Source organism: Tyto alba, unplaced genomic scaffold (assembly GCF_018691265.1).
Source record: "Tyto alba isolate M040663 unplaced genomic scaffold, T.alba_DEE_v4.0 Super-Scaffold_6, whole genome shotgun sequence".
NCBI classification, from domain to species: domain Eukaryota; kingdom Metazoa; phylum Chordata; class Aves; order Strigiformes; family Tytonidae; genus Tyto; species Tyto alba.
This window is the reverse complement of record NW_024881327.1, coordinates 29,887,641-29,910,288: the sequence shown is the minus strand read 5'-3', so window position 1 is coordinate 29,910,288 and position 22,648 is coordinate 29,887,641. Positions and strand designations below refer to the sequence as shown.

At 41.3% G+C, this 22,648-nt stretch overlaps 1 protein-coding gene across 9 annotated transcripts in view; it reads right to left on the bottom strand.

The window, feature by feature from the left end:
• APBB2 (amyloid beta precursor protein binding family B member 2) overlaps positions 1–22,648 on the bottom strand; it is a 192,726-nt gene that overhangs the window by 28,903 nt on the left and 141,175 nt on the right. For all 9 annotated transcript variants that reach the window (XM_042807680.1, XM_042807681.1, XM_032999128.2 and 6 more), the window contains 2 exons: positions 20,469–20,615; positions 15,907–16,034 (listed from right to left, as the gene is read on the bottom strand). In XM_042807680.1, the coding sequence (XP_042663614.1) occupies positions 15,907–16,034; positions 20,469–20,615 (275 nt within the window). The remainder of the gene's footprint in view (positions 1–15,906; positions 16,035–20,468; positions 20,616–22,648) is intronic.

Below are 22,648 nucleotides of genomic sequence, written 5' to 3'. Positions count from 1 at the left end.
CTGCTGTGACAGAAGCAATCTTTTGGGGAAAGCTGAAGTGCACAGGGAGTCTGTCCCTCACAATTTTCTAAAACCAGTGCAAAGCTTTCACAGCATGATCCTAAACTGAATGCACCAGAGAAAGAAAGTCTCTTTAAAGGCAGCAAAGATTTACAGACAAATCCAAGAATTCATACAGAAGTACAACTGCATTTATGGCAATGAAATTATATCTGCTTATACTAGAAGTGAGATTTATCCTTGAGCTGTAAAAACAAACACACCAAATAATTTGATTTTCCAGAACCGACACATGCAATAACAGTAAATCTTATTTAGAGGTGTTGCTTGCACTAAAGGTGACAGTAAACACAACACTCCTGGAGCTTCGTTTTTTATTTGGCAAAACTCTCCATCAAATGTGCTCAACCAGCAATAAAGAGATGCTTCCCCAGGGACCCCACTCAAAAGGCGGCAGGGCTCAAACCCCATCCCTTCAGCTTTCACAGCCACCCATGGCATTGCACATCACTCCTCCTGGACGCAGGGGCGGACTGGGGGGAGGCAAACTCCGACTGAGGAACAACTGCAATGGCGCGAGGACACGGGTCACCACGTTGCACGTCACCCTTCTCCATCCAAGGGACTCGCTCCTTCAAACATGCCAGTGGAGCTACTTGTGGGATCGCATCCTGCCCTCCTCAAGGACAATCAGCCAACATGGTGCCCACCAACCAGCCTCTATAAACTAGCTGAGCTCAACATGAGTGAAAGCAGGGCAGGGAACGTGACCAGGGGTATCTTCACCAGCAGATTTGACAGGGTGAAAAGCAGCTAAGAAGAGTTTGCTGGCAGTCTCTTCTTCCAACCAGACAGATGCATTGGGAGCAGGATGTTTGTTCGCAGCCTAAATATACCCCAAGAGTCAAGTGAGGTTCCTTCCTTCCTTCCTTCCCTCCTGTGTATCATCAACAAGGTCTGGCAGGAGCAGTTCACTCAAACAACAACCTGTGCCATCCTGAAAGCTTTCCACTGATTTCCATGGGAGTAACAGGTTGGAATTTAATAAACAAATCTGTTGATGCTGCCTAAGAAGAAACAGATCCAACTCCTCCTTTCTTGGATGTGCTGGATGCCCAGCGCTAACAAGAATTCAAGGCCATATAGTAATTTTTGCACTGAAGCAAACAAGTAAGTTCTTGGTAGTCTTGACACAAGTGTGGAACTCACTTGGGGGGGAAAGAAAGGGGCATTTTATGGACAAGCAAAATGGCACCTGAAACTGGTTAAATGCTGTAAAATACAGGAGCTATATTTTTAATTCAGGTTCCAATACATGTTCAACAGAACTTGTTTAAACTTGCAAATGAAGACAGAATTAATCTGATAACTATGACAACTACCCCCTCTCCATTGCTGTTCTCCTCTTTCACTCTCTGCAAGTAGCATACAACAGGATATGGTAGACTTCCAGCTGGCCAAACGACAGCACTCATGAGAACAATGTCACACTCTAACTTAAAAGGCTTCTAAGGAGAGAAGCCAAACTCTGCCATTTTAATATGCTGAAACAGTTTGTGGGAGAGAACCACTCTTCCCTGAACCTCTCTTCAGTACAAGAAAAGAGATTCAGCAGAACTTTGAAAACCTGTAAAAATAAGTATAATTGAAACTATGTCCCAGTCTGAGTTTTTAGCTGGCTATCCAGTAAATGATCTGGCACTGAATTCTAATCATGTGTTGGATTTTATATTTTGATACGTGGTACGTGCAAAACTTACTGCCTGTGCACCTTTCAGTAATGATACAGCTAGATACAAACATGCTGGCTCTGCTGTTGAGAAATAACTTGCCCTGGTACTTTTCATCAGTTCTCCCAGTCAAAGGGAAGAGGTCTGTCAAGGGCCAGTCAAACCTGGCAAATCATCAGTTGGTTACAGGACTGGTGCCAGAGCCAGGGGTTCAGCTACTTAGACCATGGGACTCGCTTTGAGGACCCTGGTCTACTGGGGGCTGATGGGGTCCATCGGTCAGAGAAGGGGAAGAGCATCTTCAGTCATAGGCTTGCTAAGCTGGTGAAGAGGGCTTTAAACTAAAGTTTCTGGCAGCGGGGAAGCTCAATCCATCCCACTCCTACCAGCTTGATGCCAGTGACAGCAATAGATGCCCAGAGCCCGGAGAGGGATCACAGGTCAGCAGAGCAGCACCTGAAGAGCAGCACAAAGGAATTCCAGCCAGTCAGTCAGCTTCATCAGGAGCCCAGCTTAAATACCTCTGTGCAAACACACGTAGCATGGGGAACGAACAAGAGGAGCTCAAGACATGCCCACACCTGCAGGGCTATGATCTTATTGGCATCACGGAGATGTGGTGGGATGACTCCTATGACTGGAATGTTGTAAAGGAAGGCACGGGAGACAAGGAGGGGGTTTCAACCTCTATGTCAATGACCAGCTCGAGTGTGTGGAGCTCTGCCTGGGGATGGATGAGGAGCCAACCGAGAGCTTATGGGCCAGGATTAAAGGAAGGTCAGGGACAACTGACATTATAGTGGGGGTTTGCAAAGGCCACCTGACCAGGAAGACTGAGCAGATGAGGCCTTCTATGGACAGATAGGAGCAGCCTCAAATCACAAGCCCTGATCCTCACAGGGGACTTCAACCACCCCAGTATCTGTTGGAGGAACAATACAGCAGGGCATAAGCAATCCAGGAGGTTCCTGAAATGCATTGATGATAACTTCCTTCTCCAAGTGATACAGGTGTGACCAACATCATCTACCTGGGCTTGTGCAAAGCATTTAATACTGTCTTGCATGACATCCTTGTCTCTAAATTGGAGACACGTGGATTTGACAGATGCACCATTCTGTGGATAAGGAATCGGCTGGATGGTCACAAAGAGTTGTGGTCAACAGCTTAATGTCCAAGTGAAGACAAGTAACAAGTGGTGACTCTCAGGGGTCAGTACTGGGACCAGTGCTGTTTCTTTGCTTTGCTGGCAACATGGTCAGTAGGATTGAGTGCACCTTCAGCAAGTCTGCCAACAACACCAAGCCGTGTGGTGCTGTCGACACGCTGGAGGGCAGGGATGCCATCCAGAGGGACTCTGACAGGTTGAGAGGTGGGCCTGTGCAAACCTCATGAAGTTCAACAAGGCCAAGCGCAAGGTCCTGCACATGGGTCAAGGCAACTCCACGCAAAAATACAGGCTGGGCGGAGAATGGATTGAGCAGAGCCCTGCCGAGAAGGACTTGGGGGTTCCTAGTTGACAAGAAGCTCAACATGACCTGACAATGTGTGTTTGCAGTATTTACTGTTTCAGCTTCCCTCTCCCTTGCTCCATGCTCCGTGTTCCGCTAAATTTGTTGCTTCTACTTGCTATCTGTGAAAAGGGCAACAGATTTACCTCTGCTACCAGCAACAAAAATCTCCCAGGGTGTGGCCATTAGGCAGTTTCTGAAAATGAAAAAGCAGTTTGGGCCCAGTGTCTTTTCATTCGTGCACACAGAACTTGCATAGTAACTACAGCTGTGCCTCGTGTTTGTTGTACCGGCCAAACTTAGCTTTATCAATACCAAATCCCACCCAAAAATGTGAAATTCAAACATGAACTGGGGGGTGGTGAATTTCTGATTCCTTTGAGCTTACTTGGCCAAATACATGTATTCTGAAAATGAAAGGTGAAACTCACACAAAAGCATTATTTTATCAACTGTGTTTTAAAAAATAATCATCAATACCTTAAGTTTTGAGACCAGTCATGGAAGTTGCTGCACTTGGCACTGGCTGCCGCGTTTGGCTGACAGACTCTCCCCAGCAACAACTGCTGCTGTAAACCACGTGAAAATATTTCCAGCGCAAACACTGCACTGAGTCCCATTTTCCCCTGCCAGCCAGCGCTGTGAGCTTTCAGCCAAATCACTAGGCAGGAGGGATCTCTGTACTGCCATGTACCTACAGGCTGCAAAAGAAATGAGCTTGTAGCAGGTAACGGGTCAAGTTTACACTGACAAAAAGATCACAAGTAGCCAGCCCTGTCAAGGGGAAAACTGCCCAAGACAGCTCTCAGCTCATGAAGACCTGACAAATTCAACTCCTGAGCTGCCAAAAGTGCCAAGTTCAAGGCAGCAGGAGTGTTTTGGGGCATGCCTGATGTATAAATACAAGACGTGTTGTTACAGGCTCTCCCAGCAATCACACGCTGCCCTCTTATGGGTCCTCAGGTAGGTTGTATGTCCCCAAGCTGCTCTGTTCCTCACTGGAGAGAAGGTTCAGCCAAGCTCATAATCAGGGAGTGGATATTTAACACCATAAAGAATCTGGGCAGATCTCCACACACTTGGCAGTGATGATGTGCCTAATTCTCTGGTTAAACTGTCAGTGAACAGCAAGGCATCTGAGTAAATGAAATTAGCTTATACTCTAGACACAGGAGTGGGATCATGTTCTCCCCAGGTTGATCAAATATTCCTATTGCATGGCCAGAAGACGTTTACCTCAGAGCAAAATTCCAAGTATCCCATCACACGCAGCCCTGGTAATACCAGAAGAGCTGTGGCTGGACTAAAGAAACAAAACCACTATCAGCAGCTGAGATCCTCATACTCACCCTGAGTGTATGCAAGGACTTGATCCAAGGGTTTCACATAGAGAAAATTTGGAAGAAAAAGGAAAATTAGTTTCTGAATAAGGAACATGGATTCAGGTTGCAGTTTACTTCAGTCTGAACAAAAGGAAAATATTATAGGAACAAATTCATGTTGTGAGGCCGAAGTGTATTTTTTGCGGGTGGAGAGGTAGTTAGCTCTAGCAGCTGCACTCACACTGCTGGCTCACACTCGTAGACCTGTGGACTTGTAGTCCTACACTTGAGATAAAAGCAGAAGCAAGTTTGCATCACAGCTCCTGCACCATTCAAAGCTCCACTTCTACCTTACAGGAAGAGAAACAAACAATTCCCAAGCTTGTTCTGCCTTTTGCTATTCTGAGGCATCCATCCTATCCTGAAGCAAAATATTTTTACATTTCCAGGAAATAAAAAATTAACCCTTTAGCAGAACTCAGAGAACAACAAATCTTTAACAACCCAGAAGCTTAAAATCTCCCACCATTGTGATCATCTGCTTTCATCACAAATTATCAACCAGAAACAGCAGTGCCAAATTTTCTAATTTATCTGAAAGTTGATACTATTTTCAGAAAGAGAAGGGAGAAGATAAGGGATGAGTGAGGAAACATTTCATAAAGTTTAAATCCTGGATTCAGACAGATACATGAGAATCTCTATACACACTATAAAACAAGTTTCCAGCATCCATGGGTGGATGAAAAAGTTTGAAATACTACCTTGAATCCTAAAGGCTCAGAATTGACAAAATGAATATACCACTTATGAGTGCCAGGGTTGGCAATATCCCAGAAGAGGTTTGTTTGTTTTTTAAACTAAGGCCCTTGAAGCCACATATGTACTTCATAAATGAATAGAGGGCACCAGCAATTGCTTAGTTTGCTTTGTCTAATTCATCTCATTATGTTCCTTATGGTAGCTGAGCAAAAGGAGAGATGAAAAGTAATTTTACTAATAAAATACACGAGCGTGTGTCTCCTCCCACATTCTTCTCCCCCCCTCCCCATCTTCCTTAGTGCATCTGCTTTCTTGTGGATGTGGATACTTTTAATCTTAAATGTATATCCACATTGTTAGAGGTATATATGTAAAGTTTATTTAGATCCTTCAGACATCACCAAAAGGAACAGGCAGAAAATAAACTTCTTAATCAATGAAGAAAGACTGATGATACACAACTACAAAGCAAAAGCAATTCAATACATCTTTAGCAAACGGAACTACACCTGCGAACAGCTTGCCAAAAGAAGGACCTTTACTGCTATGAGGCTGCCTGCAATTGCAGAAGACAGGCTGTAAGGACCCAGGTGAACCCTTTTAGTCTCAGCTATTGAAAAATTACTCTTTAAGTATTCTTTAAGTGTATTCCCTTTTCTGCATCTTCTTGACAAACACAGCATCATCCCAAACGCTGCCACATAGCAGTAGCAGGTATCCCAGAACACAGGCAAACTCACTTTCACAGGTTCTTGTCTGAAGTGGAAAAATTCACTTACTTCATTGATGTTAAACATAAGATCAACAGAATACCAGGTCAAATACTGAAGCCAGCCACCTTGCCTGACCTTGAAGATCTCAAACTCTTTCCTACTCTTCTAAGATTCATAGTAGGCTTCTTACTTTTCCACCTGCTATTTGTTCTTCTACAAGAACCCTAGTCCTGCTGAAGAAATAACGTCTATACTATTCTGCAACTCCCAGAGGTATTACATTGATTTTTCTGAGCATTATCTGGGTTTTCCATGTCCACATATGTAAGTTATGGACTAACCCAACTCATTCTGAAGTTAATAAAAAATTTCCCATCAATTATAAGGGGAATTTGGTTGGACTCAGGGGGCACACAAGCGTACATCCAGCCAGCTTTGATATTAATCAAGGTGGGGAGAGGAGAACTTCAAGCAGTAAAAAATTAAAATTTCAGAGACAATTGAGAATTGAGTTCTATGTTTAATGCATCATTCAAATTATAAATTGAAATTATTTTTATAGCATTAAGATGAATAGCAGTTATGTGAAGCAGACCATCACCACAAGAGATAAAATGCACACAGATTTTTCAGTGGCATTAAGCACCATTTTGTTCTGGAAAAAATACAAATGTTCATGTAACACAGTTTCTAAATACAAACCCAAGTCAGTCAGTAAAAGAAGCACTAAATGTTTAAGACACTTGAATTATCTGTTGAAAAAAAATCTTTTGGTTTGCTCAGATTAGTGTTTAAGATTCTGCTAATCAGTCCCCATGTATGAAAGAGACTTTAGTAGGCGACCTACCTCCATTGCCAGAGGGCAAATTGTGCTGAATACCACTATCAAACAATGGCTATTTTCCCTGGAGGAGCCAATGTTAGGAAAGAAGCCAACATACCATCCTCAGAATTAAAGGCCTGAAGTGAAAATGCTTTCTAAACACATGTAATGGATAAGACAGTAGATGCTATGATTTACATAAAGATGTATCGCATATAAATATTTGAATTGAAATCAGCTAGATATTCAGAAATTATTTGCCTGGTATAGTAACAATTTTTAGGAAGTCAAATTTTTGCCTACAATAGAAAACAGTAAGTGTAGTAAATACGTGTCTAACATAAGACTGACCTTTTCAAGTAAGCCACTGCACGACAGAAAAGTCTGTTTCTGCTCATACAAACATACTATAATCAAGGTAACAAAGAGCTGTATCAAACATCTCAGCCAGCATGGTGCTTGTAAGTATTCTTAGCACATTTTTTCTTAAAACATTGCTCTTTTCTTCAGTGGTCTATACTCTCTGTGGCTTTTCTCCTCATAAGGCTTTTTTATGTGCCTACCATACTAATAACCAAACAGCTTCAATATACATAAGACTAGCAAAGTGAAATCACCAGTGGACTAATTTAGCTTTCTCTCATCTGCTACAGAGACCTTAGATCAGACAAGGTCTTGAGATGAGAACAAAAGGATGCAGTAAAGTTTCTTCTTAAAAAAAATAAAAGCAAACAAAAGTGTTATTGAATTGATATCATTTGACAGTCTTTATAAGGCTGTCAAATCCTATTCCTCTTATGAAAATTCATTCCATAGGTGGCTCCCTCTATACACAATCCCTACTGTTGATGTATCGCCTGAGAGATGTGTAACTAGGAGTCTAACTTCAGTTCCACTGAAGATGAAGGGGGTGGAAGAAAGGCAGACACCTTCAATCGACTCCAACTGGTTTGAGGAGGACGATGTTATTTATTGTTAGCACAGCCCCCGCTGAGAGAAAGCAACGGACTGCGTATGCACTCAAGTGCATCACCAGCCAAAGTAAATAAGGTAAGTTTAAACCACTTCTGATTGTCACTTAAGACCAAAGCTTTTAGCTGTGTGTTGAAAGCAAGGAGGGCTGCGGAGAGCTTGGGAGCGAGATGTTTTCTGTTCACTGCTACAGAGCTGGAGAGCAGGCACTTTTTGTAGCATCACTGTTTTGCCACAGAGTTAAAGCAGCAGTTAAAAATAGGAATGCAGTCTGGGCATAGTATCTGCTTGATTAACATACAGTGGAAAAAAAATAGTAGAAAAAAGGATCAGATTTCCACCACAAACTGGCAGTCAGTCAGTAGCTCTCCTGAGCCACAGACACATTCACAGGTGGTTCAGGCTGTTCTTGAGGGACCTGTGTGATAGCCACTCAAATTCACTGATTACCCCTAGTTGTATCCTAAAGTGTTTAATAGCTAGAACCATAGGGAATATGTAGAAAATTTCTATCACAAATTTGTAGAAAGACTTTAAGCCAGGAGCTCAGTCAATATGCCATCTTTTTTATTAATTGAGACAGCCTGACTACATTGCAGTGGTTATTTGTAGTTCAGGTTTCGACATATCATTTGTCTTAACTGAAAGCTTTACAGTTGAACACTTCCAAGTGCTATTTAAAAAGCCTGCCTCCCAGAAGAAAAACTAGATAAAATTCCCAAATCATATGCAATATTTTCCATTATTTCCTGAAAATAAATACAGCATAGTAAAGGGTTCTGTTTAAGGTGACTAAGTATTTGTTGCCATGCTCAAGCCACTAGCAGAGCAAGCGACACATTATAAATGGTTGTCTGGTTGTTTTTCCTAGTAAGAAGGGAAGCCTCCTGCCATTTTCCCCACTTCTTTACACGCAAATGCCTCAGCAGTACCCTGACCTCTCCTTTATGCTCTTCTCTGTTCCTGTCCCCCTCTCCTACAGAAATCCTTAGAATTCTCCTTTTCTCTGTTTGTCCCAATTCCCTTGCTTCGTGAGACTTCTCTGCGCTTGTACTAATCTGCCCCTACTATGCTTCTCAGTGGCTGTTGCTGCATTTAAGCTTTTCAAAGGTTACTAAATATCTACAGCTCCATGGGCAAAATTATCCCTAAGCATATCCTTTTTTTCTCAGTTGCTATCAAAGGGTGAACCCACCATTTGTAAGCACCTGAGCTGCTCACAAGCCACATCTGTAACACAGAAAAATCTCTCAGTGTCACATGTAATAATCTTTCATCTCGTTAGTGGCATTAGGCAGAAAGGATAGAGGGATGTTGCCCTAACACAGCTGAAGCTGCTATTGATACAAAACCATCCACTGGTGCAAAAGTATGGTTGCTTATTTCAAGTTAATACGGGCCTATTTGAATGCATCTTCAGTCTATTATGTCTTTCATGTTAAATCCTGAAACTAAACTAAACCAGCTTCATTGATCAAGGTAAGAATGCACACATACAGCTTTTTGCATCAACTTAACTAAGTTTACTTGAAAACATATTAATTCTGTAAGCTTGACCAGATTTCTCCTTTCACAGCTGTATTGTTTCATTACCCCCTCCTAGAACACACTGCACTTTCAAGTAGTAATGCCAGGCCTTATGGATAAAAATGGAAAGTTTTGTATAAATAATCACCTAAACTATTTCTTAGGAAGAAGGGAAAATGCTACCAAAACCTAGAGAAAAGGGTATTCAGATGCAGTTGGCTTAGGGAAGAGATGAAAACAAAAGATTACTCTAAGAAAGACAGCTAAGAATATGGGTCAGACAAGCCAGTAGAATCCTTTTTCTCCAGTGCAATCCCTCACCTCTGTCTTATTTATGTGATTCCTCACAGTATATTTTGTCCTTATTCCAAGGTTATGGGGACCGAGGGGAATAGGCAATATTGATTAATGGTGTCTCAGAGTTTGAAGAGTTCAGCTGGAATTACACATTCTTTGAAGGGTGTTACCTTTTCAGAAGAGCAGGTGCAAACACCATCTCAGTTTTAATTTATTTTATTTTCTGCTTTTTTTGACCACGTCTCTTTAATGCAGAAGAGAAAGTTTAATATTCATTATCTTGTACAGTTCGATAAGCTTCTCTCAGAATTGGAGAAAGACTCAATCTCAGAGCACATTCAATCATCACCTCAAAGGGGAGGCAATCCAGAAGGCCCTTAACCTCCCTGAACGATGCAGTTATAAGCCACACTGCCTCAATGAGGCCTGATGTTGTGTTGCTTGTACACAAAATATTTTCTGAAAGGAGGAATGACAAATTACAGCTACAACAGGATGTCCCAACCATGCTAAATGTGTATTTATTGTCCATACTTCTCTTAGCTTTTTATTATCTAATTAGGACCAGGTATCCCTCCTAAAATCTCATGTCCAATATGACAGACATGCACTGGAGCTAAGCCAGGTAATATCTGTAAGTACACAGTCTCAGCTAGGAAATACAGCTCATAACCCCATGAGACAGGCACTTGACCTGCAGCAGAGCTTCCACACTCCCCACTCACTCCTTTTCTGTCCTCTAACAAACCAGTTCTCTCGCAGACGTGCCCCTACCCCTCTTAGCTTGACGCGCACACAAAACTAAAAAGAAAACATTTAACCTGCTGTAGCATTGTTGATCATGTGAAAATTTTCAATTCTGGATGTCTAGAGAAAGGTTTCTAAATCTGTATTTAGACACTTGATTTTCAAAGACACTGAACATACAGAGATCCTACTGAAGTCAGTGGACAGTGCATGTTAAACAGTGCAGGTCATTTTAATTTAGACATTGAAACAGCAAGATAGGATACTAGTTTTAATTCCCCATATTCTGAGGAATCTGAGCCATCACTTTACACTGTTTCCTCATATTTTTTTACCGATCTGTCCCATTTTCTCACTCACATCACCCCAACAGGTTTCTCAGCTCTTGCCCTAACAGCTCCTGAGATAACAGAGCTCAGGTAATTTCTGCTTTCTTGTTGGGATTTTCTTCTCTTCCAGCCTTACAGGATTATGTCCATCTGACCTGGGGTGTCTAACCATTTAGCTGTCTGCTCTCCCTTTTTGAGGCAGCTTGAGCCTCATCTTTGGTGCATGCACCATCCTACTTTCTTCAATACAGTTGTCCTCTCCACCCTCCTCCCCTTTTTGATTGCCAGCTTCATTTTATTGCCTGATGTCAAGGCAGCACAAAACCAGGAGCAGTTCAATGGAGCAGAGCAATGGACATCCATGCAGATGAAGAGATCCTCACCACCGCCACCTAGAAAAATTAGCATTATTAGGGTAGAGAAGGGAGCACAATGCTTTTCACACTGTCTAGTCAGAGAGCCTACGACCAGAAAAGTCTAATACCAGAGAATCTGCCTCTGCATCACTTAGGAACCAAGAGCAACTGCGCTCCCTCTCCAGCCTGCCAGGGAAACACACAAACTATACAGAGAAAACAAACCTATGTGATGTGATGGCAAAGACAGTGGATATACAAAGACACGTGCTATGTGTTTTGTCCAACATGCCGGGTGCCCACACCATCCAGTAACCAGTTCCATATTCAGTCCCACCAAAGCTGTCTCCTGAACCCACCTGCAGCCCTCCTGGCCAGCTAACCACTGAATTTTTCAGCTGGAATATACTGCTGTTTTATGGAGACACCAGGAGAGAAGAAACTGTGATCTTTCAGGCAATTAAAGTCCCATAGAGGTTTTTAAAGTTGAGGCAGGCTTTGGATTGGTAGAAGAGCAATGAAGATAAAGGAGGATTCAGGGAACTGCTAACCGAAACTCTTTTACAAAATTGATGGGCCATTACCTTTTCTCTCTTCCTTGTTAGCGAGCTGCTCAGAAAGCGAAGGACATGCACCAGCAGTCGAGAAGGGGAGACAAAACCCAACCTGAGGAATGATTAATGTACAGTCCTGCGGCTCACAAGTGAAAAGAACAGCCCTTTTAGAGCTTCAGTAGGCTAATATTTTCCAACATGCTTTTAAAGCCCAGAAAAAAAACCATGTCATGGGTAGCTTGTTAAGAAGAGAACACAGCACTGACAACTATTCACTGATACACCTGTGATACGACAAATCCTCCATGTGACAGTGACCTTACTGATCTTGAAATCAAACTATTTAAGCAGGTGTGAGGACTTTTATTATTTACAAATAATACTAAATAAATCGTCATGGCTCTGTTTTCAGTACAGCAGGAAAGGAAGACTGTATAGAGTACAGTGGCTTTTACGCTTAAAAATCACCCAAGAAACCAAGTCTGCCAAAAGGTTGGACAGATACAATACATTTATTTTCCTTTAATGCCCATATATACGTATCAAACAAAGGAGCTCAGAGTCTACACATACACATACTCATATATACATGCATAAAGACCAATTTGCGGGAACCTGCTTTTGTTCATGATTTTATGAAGGTGCTCCAGCCTTTCTTAAGGTCAAACATATTTTACTGACCGATTAATTGAAAACAAGTGGTGTTACCTTTCAAAACACAAAACCACCACACAGCCTAAGTCAAGATGAAGCCTTTGCTTATCACAGAACCGTTAAAAAAAGAAACTCTAGAGGTCAGGATAATAGTGTAATGTATGGAGTCAGTAATTACAGCCTCCCAGAAGACGTTTCTGCCTGAGGTGAGTTAGCAGACACATCCTCAGATTAAACCTCCATCAGCAGATCTCTGTATTTCATCAATCTTTCATTATGGCACATCTTAGAAAATCATCTGGTCAGGTGTCATTAGAAAACCTCTTCATCTTTCAAAGCATAATCTACCCAAATAATTACTATAACCACAACAGTTTAAAAGGAGGGCCTGCAGCTTGTGATAGAGTTCAAGTAGCTCAAAATAGAGGAAAATATACATTTCTACAATATTTTAAATTGAAACACTGCCTTTCACAGCAGAAGAGGTAGCTAATTAACAAAACTCATCTGCAATAATTTTTGAAAGAGCTTAATCCCAGAAATTGGGATTTCATCAAATTTCTGGACAATTAATCCACCAAAGCAGCAATGCAATCCCCTCATTTTTCTCTGATGATGGCAAACTCATAATCAAGGAAAGTTGATTTGCAACCAGTGAACAGCTCTGGTGTTTCTCACCTCAGAACCAACAGGTAATTTTACCAGGATGAGCCCAAAGACTGTCATGCTAATGTATACATGAAAAGAGATACAACGCAATTTCTAGCCCAACAATATGGTTTTCTCATCTCAGGTCCTCCTCTAACCATATGCTTTTTCCTTGTGTGTTAGTGCTTCTTCAGAAAATGCTACATTATTTATGCTACCCTTCAAAGCATGTTTCCTATACTGAACCTCTCCACACCCAAAACACATTGTACATCTGATTACTCAGTCGTAAGTTTCTTCTTTATGCTTGTCTTTTGGATCTTCTGCTATTTAACATGACAGGCAGTCTGAGTTTATTTACAAATAATGGCTACACTGCTTTTCCTACAATCCTATTTTTTAAAATGTGTCAATAAAAAATTAAACAAATTAACTTAAGAAAGAGTGGGCTCCAGTCCTGAAAGTCATACTGGACACAGAATTTCTGTAGAAGCACCTATCAAAATTTTTATGAAGGGCTAAGAGTATGAAAGCTTTGAAATAAAACTCCTTATGATGAAAAAAACATTCCAATAAAAGTGTCTAAGAACATTGTTGTGCCAGCAGATGGAATATTAAAGCTGGTTTTGATCGTGTGTTTATATGTTAAACCTCCAGTATACTATTTTTTGCCCTTATTTATGGCAACCAATCAAACAAATCCATATTCTCTAGAAACAAGAAATGTCCACTTCCAACACAGAAAGGCCAACTCCCTCTTCTGATGGTAGAAACATGAGAAAAGATTAGTTTATTTGATCTGCCAGGTTCTCTGTATTACCAATGTTACAAATAAAATCTGTTTTCAGGAAAAAAGCAGAGGAAGCTTCTACCTTTTATGACCAAGAGGGAGAACACTGGGTTTGTTTCTTCTTTTGCTCTGTTTTTTTTTTTTTTTTTTTAAATTGGACCTGTACTTCTCCCATACACTCCGTAACTAAATTTTTTGTCTTAGAAGAGGCAGCAGTTTCTGCAGAAGTCTCAACAGAACTGGAATTCATCTTTGGTCCCCAGATGTGGCATGCAAATGGGCAGGAGTGGGATCAGATATGTTATTTTCTGTGCCTAGTACAGAGTTTTTGGCAGATATTGTGGGATACCAAGGCAGGTCTGGCGCTCAGAGCAAACAGAACAACCTGCGCACGTACAACCTTTCCCACCAATGCCTGTCCTACTGATGGGGCTTATAATCATCTAGGAGAGTTTGCTATTCCCTACCACTCCCAGATACATTTCACCAAAAGCTTAGCATTCTTGGTGCCACATGATAGCAAAAGACACATTTCTCTTAAATGTCCCCTTTCAACACTGATGTTTCTATGACCAGTTCTGTCTTTAGGAGAAGCAGGTACCCACCCTAGAGAAATGTGACTCACTATCTTACTGTATAAACAATATAAAGGAATGATTTTATTTTCCAAAGAAATGTAAATATTTGAAAAAAGGACTATGAAGGCTGTAGAAAAATTAACAAAAAGCAAAGCTGGCTTCCTTTACTCTATAAAACTGCATCACATTTAGGTGCTCCTTAGGATGCTCTATTTATTTCCTGACCAAAGCAAGCTACTACAAAATCTGACTTGAAGGGAAATGTGTAATGCACTCATTTTCTGAGGCAAACAAAGCGCTATAATGGTTTATTCATAAGAAGTTAAAACTGTTTTACTTCTCACCATTTCCAACTGGATTTGCCCCTCTTAGATCTCTCAAAATTTGCACCAATGGAAGTGAAAAACAGTACAAAAAATCTCCCAACCATCAGTCACTTATAGTAGTAAAGAATTTAGAAAGATGGAATTGGGTCACAGAAACACTTACCACCTTTCCTTTTGGAAACGTAACCAGAGATAATCAGAAACTTGGGAGGGGGGATTGAAGATGTTTCAGAAAATCTTTTACTGGGAAAGATTTTTCAGGTCCAAAATGACACTTCCCATCAAAAGTCAGACACAAGAAAGAAAACAAACCACCACTCTACTATTGCAAATATCTCAATAATCAAACATGGACAAAAAAGCAGCAGCTCATTAGCGTTATCCAATCCTTACTACCCATGTATCAGGATGGGTACTGTCCAAAGATCCTGGAATTACTCAGTGTGAATGGCAATGTTTTTGATACGTCAAGATGCTCAGCAGGACAGGAAGACAGCTCACTGTCCCCCTCTAGGTAAGTCACCTTCACAATCCTTTTCCCACAGCAATGCTACCTGACAAAGAAGGATGCTACTGAAAGACAACCAGTCAGGAATGAAACCTAAGGAAAGTCTGGCTCCAGGGCAGGAAGGCCTTGAGCACACAGTCGTGGCTGCTCCTGATGACGAGGAAGAACTTCAGCTCACAGGTACTCAGGTTTCAGGGACAAACCTTAGTTTCCTGCAGCACCCTTAGGAATTTTCTTGCATCAAGGTCTTTAGACTTAAAACTATTACTCGTCCCTCATTCCAACTTTTTTCTCCATCAAATCAAATATCTCAAGGAAATGGAAACACATGCATTCAGTCAGAGTGTAAGTAGCACATGTAACTTGGACCATCAGGAAGACATGCTTTCACATAGCCAGGAGAAACATATGAGAGGACATACTCGAAAATACGGTTTTATATAAAAAAGTATTTTGTATATCTGAAGTAAAATAATGTTGTGTGTGCAGTTTTATGCACCTGGCTGAATTCATCTGAAAGGTTTGCTCAATACAGTTTTAGCAAAACAGCATGTAAGTGCTAAACTATGAAAAGCAGAGATTTTAAAAAGTAACACCAGCAAGAAAAAGAACATATCCATCCTCTCATAGCCCCTGGGACGCAACTACTCAATCAAACGAATAGGTTTGATACCTAACTTCCTCCAGGTGTACGTATACTCTGTATCAGCAGACAGAAATAGCACCAAGTCAAGTGGGATAAGGAAAGCGAGGACTCACCGGCCGTTGTCACGACCCACACCCCAGACTCTGATGCTCACAATAGGCTGCGAATGAAGAACTGTGCGGTCCATGGGGTCAATCAGGTTCAGCATGTCATTTTCCAGTATAAGGTACATATCTTTGCCCTGCAACTCCAGACAAAGTACAGTTACACAGTACATCCCCTTCTCAAACCAACTAGGATCAAGGTGTTATGCCTATGCTGTTTAGACTTGCATCCTCTTAATTTACTTAAAGTTTCGGTTTGTTCCAAGAGCAATTGAAAACAAGTTCATTTACTTCTGGTGTGAACAAGGTGTAAGAAATTATCTTGCTACTTCTGTATTTTCAAACGATCCCAATCACAAAAAGCTTTGATGTCTCTTTAATACAACTGTTTGACTCATTCAACCCCATGCTACTGAGTTCTTCAACAAATTGTTTATCCTTTCTCAAGTTAATTCTTTCAAATATATTAGAAGTCAAGAACTGTCTTAATAGTAAAGGCTCACATCAAAACCTGTAGTCTAAAGACAGAGTTTCTTCCTTCAGACAACGTGCTTTGTTTCCACAAATTTTAACCAACGGGTCATGGGAACAGACAGCAATTTGTACGTGTCAAAGGATTTACAGGATAGTCTTTGAAGAAAGATTAATGAAAAGGGAAAACCTAGCATTGAGACATGAATGTAAATTCTGCTGGTGACTGCAGAATCCTGGAGCCAGGATTTCTCCCTAATTCTTCTGGCATGTAAGAACAAGGAGAATGCTTTTTCCCCTTAGAGGAAACAAATTTAGAGGCAATTTTCCTTTTGATGCTAATTTGCAAATGCTAATCTTCCTCCTATAGTTAGCATTTGCAAAAGGTCTGCTGCCTCTTCTATCACATTTACTAGCTCTCTTCTCAGAGGCTGTACACTTACTCTGCAGACTGCAGAATCCCATGGAAATGATCATGGACCTATTGACAAAAGGTAAGACAAGCTCCTGCTGATAATAATAATAAGAAGGTGGGAGCTATCAGCTAAATATAGAATAATTTGTTTCCTCTCTATTGTGCCAGAATGTATAAATGAACAGAAAGAATGGAAAGGGTCTGACTTCCTACTGACAGTGTTTCAAAAATGACCTTCTTCCTCACCTCAGTGACATAGAAACCCTCTTCTTGCTTGGATACAGTGGCTCAAATCTTAATGACATCTAATTCTGTGTTTGTGTAAGACACATTCACATCACCCTGGGAAGGTTTGCTTCCAGAGTTTCCAGGCTAGGCAGGAAGGAACAAGTACTGCCGACCAGCTCTGCCCTCCAAATCTCCTAACAGGGATTCCGAGGGGAGCTGTGACAGAGCTGGCAGTGCAAGCACCAAGAGGGCTGTGGGAGAGGAAGGGGACACAGGCTGGTATATGCAATGCCAACACAAGAATGTTTTGCCTGATGGAACAAGTACAGCTGTGGCTGAGATGCAAGGCTGGATAAGCAGGCTGCTCCTAGAGAAGCAGATGTAGCTGCGATAACCATGAATGTAAATGGTGCGAATCAACAGCATTGAGCTGCTTGTGGCATACAGAACAAGAAACATGGGAAATTAAACACAAAATCCAGGATGACACCAGGCAGACCAGGATGACGAAGGAAGCCAAACAGAAAACAGAGTAATCACAAAGAAAAGGGGTAAGAAATTTGCTTGGAGGTCAGAAGCAGTAAACAGATTGTGTGAAGTATGTTACCAAGTGTCATAAAGATTGCTTTTTGGACTCATTTTCTACTTATGTATTTGTTCCAGAAGGAAATTATTACAAGAAGGTAAAATCCGTTCACCATGCAAAATACACTGGGATTAGGGTAATAAAACCGAATCCAAATTAGTTGCAAAAGATTGGAGAATGGGCAGGTAAGCAACATAAATCGCAGAAAATTATCCTGGCAATGCTCAAGGGATAGCTTGGCCACAGCCAGAAGCAATATATTTTGCTAAGTTTTGTTGCCTTATTATACAAAAGCTATTTTAGAGATGAAAACACTGCATAGGGCAAGAAGAAATTATTTAGACAAACTGGGAGCTTGAACATAGGCCTCAGTGTCTCAGACTGCTGAAGAGTGGCAGAGAGCTGACGGTCCAAGATGAGGAAAGCTCTCATGGGCAGAGCCACGCAGAGAAAGTGAGTGAAGGAAAGAAAGACTCAGTCCCAAGTCTTTCAGGGAACTGTTATATAATGCGGCATGTAGGTCAATGGCAACAATGTATCTTTTTCATATAAGTGATTTTGTAATACACAGGAACATAATGCACAGCAAAGCAGCAACACAAACAGATGAGTTGTATTTTTCTTCTTAGATTTTACAGAACCATGTAAGTTCGAAATTTTCAGGGAATTTCTTTTAGAGGTGAGCAGAGGGCACGGAATCCCACATTAAAGCCAGTGACAAAGCTTCTGCAGGGTCAGGATTTTACCCAGAGTGTGTGGGTTTTTTACATTTTGTTTTCTTTAAATCATTAAAACTTTCATTAAAAAAATTCACTTTCATTACATTCTAGATAAAATAAATATTTAGGCAATTTTAGGACCTCGATCTGCAGTGATCAGTTCTACCTTCATATTAGATTTCTGCTGTGTGTGTTTCATCTGATACGTCAGTGATAAGCACACTTTTTTCAGATTTTTCTCTAAAATGTGCCTCTTCCAATCACTTCTGAAGCATTCCATTGCCAGCAGAAAAATATCATTGTAATGATTTCTTTTAAAATCAAGAAGACAATTTACTTCAGAGGACACCTATTCAAGCACAGTACCTCTAATGTTTCGTCAGGGTGATTTTTTTTTTTTTTTTTTTTATGAATAGCATTCTTAATTAAAACATACATGCACGAGGAGCAAAACTTTTCATCAGATTGGCTTGAAAACCTGCAAGGGTTTCCAACAAAGAACAATGGGATTGTCAAAGAGGAATATGGAAAAATGTTAACATTAACTCTTTAAACCAAAATAAAGCACATGATTTCAAAGTAAACTACGTATTTCAAGGTGATCAAAGTTCAGCCATCTGAAAAATGGATGGGAATACACACATGTAAAAAGAGTGGGGGTTTTTCCCTCCCAGGGTCAGCAGTAAGTCCAAAGTCCATGACTGACACAATTCTAGTTACTCGTCTAGCTATGTTAACTAAATAAAACTGTTCCCAGAGGTAAGAATGGAGACCAATGTTACCTTGTTCACTTGTATGTATAATATACATTTCTTACATAAAAAAAACCCTTCTGAAATGACTTTAAATAGATAGGGTACTCTAATCGTATCCCTTGAAACATCACTTTCATTTTTAAACAGGCACTTTCTCCCAATTGCTCCTCTGAAGTGTCTCTCATTGTTGTGGTCATAGCCAGGACACTGAACACAAGCCTTAAACTGTAGCAGTAACTTGGGGAACTGAAGGATATTCTTCCTAACTTTTTTACTAAAACAGACAAGTCCTTCTTTTAATTCCTCTTCTGTTTGGCAGTGCTGTTTCTCTTAGATCACACAAATATCAGTGAAGGTTACAACATTCACTCTTACATCAGCTTTGCCTTTAGATCTTGTGTATTAAATCCACATTAGTGTAACCCTCCTGAAATACAGGTCAGGAGAGAGGTAAAGAATAAGATTTGGTAGAAGTTTAAGTTGATCCATGATCAATCAAATAACAAATATGTTTTTCTATGGGCTCGTCTCCTATGTCCTCTGTATGTTCCACTACTGTAACTCCAGCTTTTCCTTTCTTCTTCTTTCACTTACTGATCCCTCCACACCTTCCACTCCTTCATCTGACTCCAGCACAAGTATTTTCCACACTGCAATACCTCTAGCTTCCTTCACATTTTTCCCTGTGCTCCCACAGCATTATTCTGTCTTTGCTGCCAATTCAGAAAGAAGCACAGAGCTTGCATGGTTCAGCTGATGAAGGTGTACTGACCCACCATCAAAACAAGAAAGCAGAGAGCTTGGGCTCTCTGTTTTTCGTTAGTGTGTGGGAATTTGGCACCCTTCAAAATGGATGACACTGGTGAACAGATTCAGGAGTTACTGGAGAGGAACAAACAGACAGACTGAAAACATAAAATTCAATTTCCTTATGAAACACTGATAAAACAATCATCTTAAAATAAGCCATCTGTCCATCAGCCTCAATCTTTTCGTACATTTTAGAAGCATGGGTCACACCAGCCTGGGTTTCCTTGGAGCCCGTTTGTCACTGGGAAACGTGAAAATGCTGTTTCAAAGCACCAGTCTCAAACCTCTGGTCAGGAGAAAGGCTTCCACTGATTTCAACAGTTTGTCCCAACAGTGATGCACAGGTGTGTACTAGTACAGGTATAAACATAAAGATGAGGTCTTGGTGGCACCTGCTGTCCTGAAAAGTTTGGAACAAAACCATCAACACTTTCCTTGAACCCTTTAATATTTTCTGTCAGTGCCAGCTGGGATAGGGAAATCCCAGAACACAGAGCATGGACATATTTACCTACAGAGTTGTTCTTCCAATATGTTTTATGACATGTGTGGTATGTACCAATAGGAGAAGTTCACCCCGTTCTTACCTCTCCCCAGATGCCGACAGTGTCTCTAATATCGTTTTTACAGTAAGAAAGTTGCCTGATGCAATTGTTCACAGCAACACTGCTTTTTCCAGGAGCAAGATCTTCTTCTGCCATTTCTACCCAGCCCAGAGATCGCACAGCAAAGCACTAAAAAGAAACCAGAAAATATCTGAACATGTATCAGAGCACACAACATGCTGCTGTATCCAGCTACGGAAATCATGCTATGAAACAGAAACTGGTCAGTTAAGATTAAAGATCCACAGCTAGGAGTGGAATAAACTCAAGGCCTTGTAGATGAGCTTATGCTCAAAGATATGTAAATTTTAATATAATTTGAGAATGGCAAAGTAAAAACATTTGAAGGAATGAAACAGAATACATGACTTTCCAGGCAAAGCATCTGTGGAGGTAACAGTAATGCTTTACAATAAAATACTTTTGTTAATATAAAGGAGGAAATGAGGGAGCAGTACAAATAGTAGGACACACACAAACACAGAGAAATAAAGGAAAAAAGCACAACTGCAGTATAATTGAAATTTTAGCTAGTATCTAAGAGTTCTAAATGAAAAGAAAGAAAATACTATTGGATTACGTCTGTTGTGAGAATCACACGGTTTATCCCACTGCCTGACTTTTAACCAGAAATAATAGAGTCACAGAATGTTTTGGGTTGGAAGGGACCTTAAAGCTCATCCAGTTCCCAACCCCCTGCCATGGGCAGGGACACCTTCCACCAGACCAGGTTGCTCAAAGCCCCGTCCAGCCTGGCCTTGAGCCCTGCCAGGGAGGGGGCAGCCACAGCTGCTCTGGGCACCCTGGGCCACTGGCTCACCACCATCTCAGGAAAGAATTTCTTCCTTACATCTCATCTAAATCTACCCTCTCTCAGTTTAAAACCGTTACCCCTTGTCCTATCCCTATGCCCCCTGATAAACAGTCCCTCCCCATCTTTCCTGTAGCCCCCTTTAATCACTGGAAGGCCGTTCTAAGGTCTCCCTGGAGCCTTCTCTTCTCCAGGCTGAACAACCCTAACTCTCTCAGCCCGTTCTCATAAGGGAGCTGCTCCAGTACCACGATCATCTTTGTGGCCTCCTCTGGACCCACCTGAGCAAGTTCATGACCTTATGTTGGGGGCCCCAGAACTGGACATAGTACTCCAGGTGGGGTCTCATGAGAGCAGAGTAGAGGGGGAAGAATCCCCTCCCTCGACCTGTTGGCCACTCTTCTCTTGATGCAGCCCAGGATATGGTTGTCTTTCTGGGCTGCGAGTGCACGTTGCTGGGTCTTAGTCAGTCTTCCATCCATCAGTATCCCCAGGGCCTCCTCAGGGCTGCTCTCAATCCACTCATAGCCCAGCCTGTATTTGTGCATGGGATTGCCTTGACCCACGTGCAGGACCTTACACCTGGGCTTGTTAAACTTCATGAGGTTTGCATGGGCACACATCTCAACCTGTCCAGGTCCCTCTGGATGGCATCCCTTCCCTCCAGCGTGTTGATCACACCACATGGTTTGGTGTCATCAGCAAACTTGCTGAGGGTGCACTCAATCCCACTGTCCATGTCACCAACAAAGATGTTGAACAGCACTGGTCCCAATACTGACCCCTGAGGGTCACCACTTGTCACTGGTCTTCACTCAGACATCTAGTCATTGACCACAGCTCTTTGAGTGCAACCATCCAGCCAATTCCTTATCCACTGAGTGGTCCATCCATCAAATTAATTTGTTTTGTGGATTACAGCAAACATTTCTACAGTAAGTTTAACTAAGATAGCAAACAATAACAAATTCAAATCACTAACAAAAAGATAAACTATCATAAGAGGAAAGCAGGCTTCTTCTAGAAGAAATTAAAAATGACCTTTAAAATAAAACAATCTAATTATACAGTTTTTTAGCAGAAGGATGTTTAGCCAACCAGAGCACTCAGTTGGCAGAACAAGCCAAGGCGACATTACTTTGCACATATGGTGCTTTTTGAAAACAAAACAAAATGGGATATATTGAATGGCATCATCTCTACCCTACATTTACTAGGGTAGAGAATAAAAAACTTTAATTCTGAAAAAAACCCACACATTTTCTCTCAGGCTTTACAGTGGGTGAAATAAAGACCTCATACTAAGTCAAGGGGAGTTTGTCTATGAGACCAAGACTTCCTCCAGAGAACA